The sequence below is a fragment of the Gossypium hirsutum genome, chromosome A07, assembly GCF_007990345.1.
Source record: "Gossypium hirsutum isolate 1008001.06 chromosome A07, Gossypium_hirsutum_v2.1, whole genome shotgun sequence".
Taxonomy (NCBI): domain Eukaryota; kingdom Viridiplantae; phylum Streptophyta; class Magnoliopsida; order Malvales; family Malvaceae; genus Gossypium; species Gossypium hirsutum.
In genome coordinates this window covers 2,646,557-2,651,497 of record NC_053430.1, presented here as the reverse complement: position 1 = coordinate 2,651,497, position 4,941 = coordinate 2,646,557, and the positions used below count along the sequence as shown (strand labels likewise).

The following is a 4,941-nucleotide window of genomic DNA, read 5'->3' as shown; positions in this document are numbered from 1 at the left end:
TAATATTATTAGTGTATTTGATGTATTATATTTTTAAAATTTATTTTTATATAAATATAATCTAAAAAATTATTACGATCGAGTAGTGTTTGGATTTAACATTTTTAACATGGACCAAACTTAAGCAAAATTTTAAGCCTATTTTTCAGACTAGATCGAGCCCAGACCTAGAACGCAAGCATAAAATTCTACATCGGCAAAAGTAATTAAGGTCAAAAAAATTTAATTAGAAGGGTAATTGAGCTATAAGATTATAATTAGTGACTTTGAACATGATTAACTTAGACATCATTACTAGATAAAAAATTGTAGATTCATGTACTCATTATTTTATATAAAATTTTACCTATATCAATAATTTGTTTTATATTTTTTTTACAAGTTTGTATTATGTTTATGTTATTTTCCATGTTTCAATTATTGTATAATATTTAAGTTATTTTTGTGTATTTAAAATATTATAATTTTGTATAACAATTTTTTATACATTATAATTCTATAATTAGAGGATTATAAATTTATATATACATTTATATTTTGATTAATATAGATTTTGACAAGTTTCATATATATTATTATATTTGAATTATTTCAATTTTTCATTATATTTCATATATATATAATTTTTTCAAATTATTTTTTCATATTTTAGTATAATGAGTTTAGGCTGAGTTGAATATTAATTTTAATTAGGGATGGCTATATTATATTAATTTTATAAGATTAAATAGAATACATATTATAAATTTTATTAAAAATAAAATATTTAATTTTTTTAGGGAAAAACATAATTAAAATGTAATAAAGCTTTATAAAATGTTCAAAACATTCTAATTAAAATATATAAAATTAATTATAAAATTAAAAGAATAATATTTCAATAAACCTTTCGAGATGGAGTGGTGCGTGATTCATCTAAACCTAATCCTAACCCCAATTTAATTAACTAAAAATCAGTCCGTCCAATTTGAATTACTTTGTCCCCAAACCCTAACTTTAATTGGAGAAAAAAAAGGTTACTAATAAATGAATCAGATCAAAACAGTCAACATAAGTGAACGTTGACTGGATCCTACGATCTTAACAGACAAGAAAGATGCAGAGAAGAAGAGGGAAAAAAAAGGTTTTAAGAATTTAGTTTCTCTATTTTTTCAGATTTTAAATTTTGAATTCAACTATTAACACTACTAAATTTGTTGTTATGATATTTTAAAATAAAAAACTCATTTAATAGAATACAAAAAACAATTGAACTTTAAATTTTAAAATATAAAAATTAAGGAACTAAATTTTATGAAATAAATGTACAGGGACTTATGATAATTTTAACCAAAAAACCACAAAGTAAAAAAAAATAATAGTAAAATTTTTATTCTCCAAATGGTTTTAAATATTTTAATAATTCATTATTATTTTATTAATGGATTAATGTTTGGAAATAAAATTCCAAAGAAAATAGTCATACAAAGTCAAGTGGTATGCAAAGGAAAATAGGGAGGGGGAGGCAGCCACCAATATTATAAACCCCAAATTCACCATAAGAGGTGCCCACTGTCTCTTTTGAAACCCCCCTTTGCGTGTCTCAATTCTCCTCTCTCTCTTTCTTTTTTTCTTTCCCTCTCAGTCTCTCTCTGAGTGTTTAATTTATTCTGTCTTTGGCCTGTCTTTTTTTTTGTTTGTTTGTTTTTTAAGGTCACACAGTAGTGGTAGTGAAGGAGCTAAGTAGGCATGGGGAGAGCTCCATGCTGTGACAAAGCTAACGTGAAGAGAGGCCCTTGGTCTCCTGAAGAAGACGCCACCCTCAAAAACTATGTTCAGAGCCATGGCACAGGTGGTAACTGGATCGCTTTGCCCCTTAAAGCTGGTATATCCATCAAACCCATTTCACCCAAATGAGGGTTTAAAAAGACTGTTTCATCGTTTTATTTACAATTTTTTGACTGTTAATAATTACCGTACTTTTTCTCCTGCAAGAAATTAAAAAAAAAAAAAAGGACTGGCCACTGTGTTTTGTCTCCTTGTTGCATGATCTTTGTTCAAAGTACTGTTTTCATGTCTGGGTATTTTATTCCTTTTTAGTCTCAGGTTCTATCCTGGTTTAACTTTTTTGATCATCAAAGAGAGAAAACAGTAAAAGATATGTAAAATTTGTTTTAATTGAAGCAGGCAGCTTCAACTCTTGGTTTTCACGTTTGTCTGTAAGAAAAACGTTGAAATGTTTTTTTTTTTTTTTGGTTCTTGTTTGTCTTTGTCATTCTTTTATAGGCCTTAAGAGATGTGGCAAGAGTTGCCGATTACGATGGCTTAATTATCTCAGACCAGACATCAAACATGGAGGTTTTACCGAAGAGGAAGACAACATTATATGCTCTCTTTATAGTCAAATGGGAAGCAGGCAAGTTCGTTTTTGTCTTAAAGTTTCTTGTTAACTTATTCAAATGTCGGCATTTTTTTATAATTTAAGACATTTATGATTCTTGTTAGGTGGTCTTTGATAGCTTCTCAACTCCCTGGAAGAACCGACAATGATGTGAAAAACTATTGGAACACTAAGTTAAAGAAGAAGCTACTTGCAGGGAAATCAAGCTTTAATGTGGACAACAATGGCGGATTATTAAATGCTAACAACAACAATATCCCAACTCAACCACTGCCTTACAATCTTGATTACTCAACTACTTCACTGCCGATTTTTTCTGATGTTAGCTATGGATTCTCTGTCAGTAATAGTAGTACTTCACAAAACATGGGTTTAGACCCAGTCATGCAGTTTTCAACTCCAGACACGATCACCAATCTGTCACAATCAGGTCCGAATTTGGACAACAGTCACAACAACATCGTTGTTGTCTCCTCCTCTCAAGAAGGATCCGCCTTGTCGGATTCTACTGGTAATGGATATGGTGAAGATACGGGGAGTATTATTTTGATGGATGATCAACAGTTCAGCTATGAGTTCCCTTATGAATTCGTCAATGGCGTCCTTGCAGGTCCAAGCTTTGAGTTCTCCCATGGTGATTTAAAGACTAGCCAAGGACTGAATCAAAGTGTTGCTACTAACCCTTATTGAGCCACAAAATTAAATGCTTGCCGCCTACAACAAAAGATCAAAAGCCATGTGAAAAGGAGAGGAGATGATTGGATACAATATATATGTTTATATATTTTTTTAAGAATTTTCTTTCCACATGCTTTATTATTATGATGATGATTTGGAAGATTAGGTTTTGTGTAGATAAGCAAAAATGATTATATTAACCTATGTCTGATTCAAAGTCAAGTCATTGTAGCTTTAATTTAATCTCAGATGTTGATTTTATAGCTAACTTTCTTTCTTCTCTTAACCATACCCTTTCAACTTTCTAAACTTAATCCCATTGCTAGATTATTCCTACCTATACATATACATATATATTAAAAATTCACATAAAAATTAATTGATTCTTTGATTACACTTATAAATTTAATAGTTTATTTGATTGATATTTAGTTTCACCAAATAAATATATATATATAAAAGATGAAATTGAATTATAAATTTTTTTACATGTTAAAATGTAATTTTATCAAATTTTTTTTCCACCAACAATTATCTTCTCTTAATATTCTAAGGAACCAAGGAGACTGATGTTCATCCTTCACCTACATATAGGACTATTATGGTGGAGTTAAAATTTTCACAAATAACATTAAGAAATTGTCATGTGTTCTTATAGTATAATCACGGTGACGCTAGCCTCACCCCATCCATTCTCTTTAGAAAAGAGTAAATTAGTTCATTTTAAAAATTATAAAATTATAAATAGTAACACAATAAAATTACATATTGAGTATCCAAAAATTTATAATTTAATTTTAATTCTCACAAAAATTATTTTGGCATCATTCCTGAATATACAGATAAATGACAGCTTTCTAATCCAATTTATGAAGTTTCTTAACTTCATTGACGAGGGATAAGATAATTATTTATATATAAATATGTTAACTATCATAGACGAAGACGAATGGCGGGTAATGGCCGTGGCTCTACCCCCACCGAAATGATGATTTTGGTATAGAGGACATTTAAATTTTGTTAAATAATAAGTTAGTATAATGGTAAAATTATATTTTGTCCTCCAAAAAAATAATTTTTTGGCCTCACCGTGTTAACTGCTAATGTTTAATATGAGAAATTTGTGTGAGAGAGAAAAAAAGTGGGGGTATTTGCAAAAAAAAAAAATTTGTTTGGGGGGGGATTGAAATAAAAGAGTGAAAATGCAAAGGAAAGGGGAGGGTGGGCATGGGTGTGAGGGTGATTCCATCATCATGTCTGCCTGTTTTTTGCTGTTTGAGTGGTCACGAAAGTTGCATGGGTTTGGTTTTGGCCTGTTCAAACCTCATCATGCATTTGCTGTAAACGTATTCTCTTCTTACAGTAACCATAATATCTCTTTCTCCCCCCTCATAACTTATTCTCTATTATAGTTTTTGGTAATGTGATTGTGTGTTGTTGTACTTGTCAGCTTTCTTATTTCTTTCCTCCATTATTATCATTCCATTTACAATTTAATTATTTTATTATCATTAAACCTTTTCATATGTTGAATCTTCACCCCTGTTTTTACCATTTAAAATCTATCCACATTTTTCTCCAACCCTCAAATGATCCATAATTTAATGAAGTTCTAACGTTTTTTATTTCTCTTTTTCCATCCATGCATCTGACTTTCTTACAACCCATTTGCCTTTTCTCTACCATCTTTCCATTTCAAAACTAAACCACCCAAAAATGGATAATCAATTTTTGAGGGACCAGAATGTAAATTTATCATTATATTAATTTATAATTGCATCAACTCTAAAACTAAAATCGAAATATATCTAATGGGACTAATCTATAAGATAATTTACGCATGATATATCATATAACCTAGTAATTGTCAACACGTTATTGAA

At 29.4% G+C, this 4,941-nt stretch overlaps 1 protein-coding gene across 2 annotated transcripts; it reads left to right on the top strand.

Moving 5' to 3' along the window:
* Positions 1–1,506: 1,506 nt before the first annotated feature.
* Positions 1,507–3,321, top strand: LOC107929872 (transcription factor MYB36). 2 transcript variants are annotated; one of them, XM_041117159.1, is made up of 4 exons: positions 1,507–1,864; positions 2,266–2,395; positions 2,485–2,891; positions 2,991–3,321. In XM_041117159.1, the coding sequence occupies exons 1-4, from the start codon at positions 1,729–1,731 to the stop codon at positions 3,068–3,070; spliced, it is 753 nt and encodes a 250-aa protein (XP_040973093.1). In that variant the 5' UTR covers positions 1,507–1,728; the 3' UTR covers positions 3,071–3,321. The 2 variants fall into 2 exon arrangements, with proteins under 2 accessions (XP_040973093.1, XP_016716894.1); XM_016861405.2 differs by having other exon boundaries at positions 2,485–3,321.
* Positions 3,322–4,941: the final 1,620 nt, after the last annotated feature.